The 1,329-nt window shown below is 55.9% G+C and overlaps 1 protein-coding gene across 1 annotated transcript in view; it reads right to left on the bottom strand.

Annotated features, from left to right (window-relative positions):
• Positions 1-1,329, bottom strand: part of VOLCADRAFT_98890 (uncharacterized protein) — a gene marked incomplete at both ends in the record, with an annotated part of 7,490 nt that overhangs the window by 2,854 nt on the left and 3,307 nt on the right. The window contains one exon of the mRNA XM_002957704.1: positions 85-180. Coding sequence (XP_002957750.1) covers positions 85-180 — 96 coding nt within the window. The remainder of the gene's footprint in view (positions 1-84; positions 181-1,329) is intronic.

Genomic DNA, 1,329 nt, shown 5'->3' with positions numbered 1-1,329 from the left:
CTTTTTCCCGACCACTAGTTGAACCCAAATCACGAAGTACGCACCACACCCACACCCACGTCGCCCACCCACCCATCCACCCACCTGAGACGGGCGTTATAAAAGTACGGCCGGCCCCTGCGTGCGGGTGCCGGCAGGCCGGACGACTCGTACGCCCCGAGTCCCGGCAGCCAGTCGACCCTGCATTCGGGTCCTGGCACCAGGGAAGCTGCCGCAAACCCTGGCGATAAAGGGCCCGGGCCATGGCCACTGCTGCAGCTGCTTGCTGATCTGCCGGCTGCTGCTGCTGCTGCTGCTGCTGCTGACTACATAATGAAAAAAGTAAAAATACGGTGACAGGAGGTGCAAAGGCCTGGGAAAACCCATAACCTCTACAACCCCGGCACCCTAATGCACGCCTTAGCTCATTAGGCTGAGGCGCATTACTAATCTATAATAAGATATTTAAAACAGAGTAAATAAATAAGTAAATAAATAAAGCGGAAATAGATATCATGGTTCAGCTTTATTTATTCATCTATTATTTAATAAGGTGTAGCCTCCCCTTAATTAGGTAGTCCCCAAACAAATGAAAATCAATTGTGCACAACCAGGGCTGTGGGCACCACAAACGAAAACACGACAGACTGTACACGCGCGGCAACAGCCGTGACACGCGCACACTCGCTGATGCTGGTTGTTGGCTGCTGGCTGATAGCTGCATAGCGTAGCCCATTTAGGCAATATAACTGGCTGCAGCTGCTGGCTGGTTAGATAACGCTAGCTACCATCCACAAAACCCAGCGACGACAATGGTTTGAGCAAGGATGTCTCCCTTTTCATCTTTCTTTTGTGCATGGTAGGTTTGAAAGCAGAAGGGTGATGAGAGGAAAAAGCCGCGGTGGCAGCAATGCCAGAGATGAAGAGCCGCAGCGGCGGCAGGGGAGGGAAATGCACCGCAAGAACAGCAATTTGCGGTAGCGATGAGAGGAAAGGAAAAAGCCGCGGTGGCAGCAATGCCAGAGGAGAAGAGCCGCAGCGGCGGCAGGGGAGGGAAATGCACCGCAAAAAGGTCGCGGTGGCAGCAATGCCAGAGGTGAAGAGCCGCAGCGGCGGCCGGGGAGGGAAATGCACCGCAAAAAGGTCGCGGTGGCAGCAAGCCCAGAGGAGAAGAGCCGCAGCGGCGGCCGGGGAGGGAAATGCACTGCAAAAAGGTCGCGGTGGCAGCAAGCCCAGAGGAGAAGAGCCGCAGCGGCGGCCGGGGAGGGAAATGCACTGCAAAAAGGTCGCGGTGGCAGCAATGCCAGAGGTGAAGAGCCGCAGCGGCGGCCGGGGAGGGAAATGCACCGC

Source organism: Volvox carteri (assembly GCF_000143455.1).
Source record: "Volvox carteri f. nagariensis unplaced genomic scaffold VOLCAscaffold_78, whole genome shotgun sequence".
In the NCBI taxonomy this organism is placed as follows: Eukaryota; Viridiplantae; Chlorophyta; class Chlorophyceae; order Chlamydomonadales; family Volvocaceae; genus Volvox; species Volvox carteri.
This window is presented reverse-complemented; position numbering and strand designations above follow the sequence as displayed.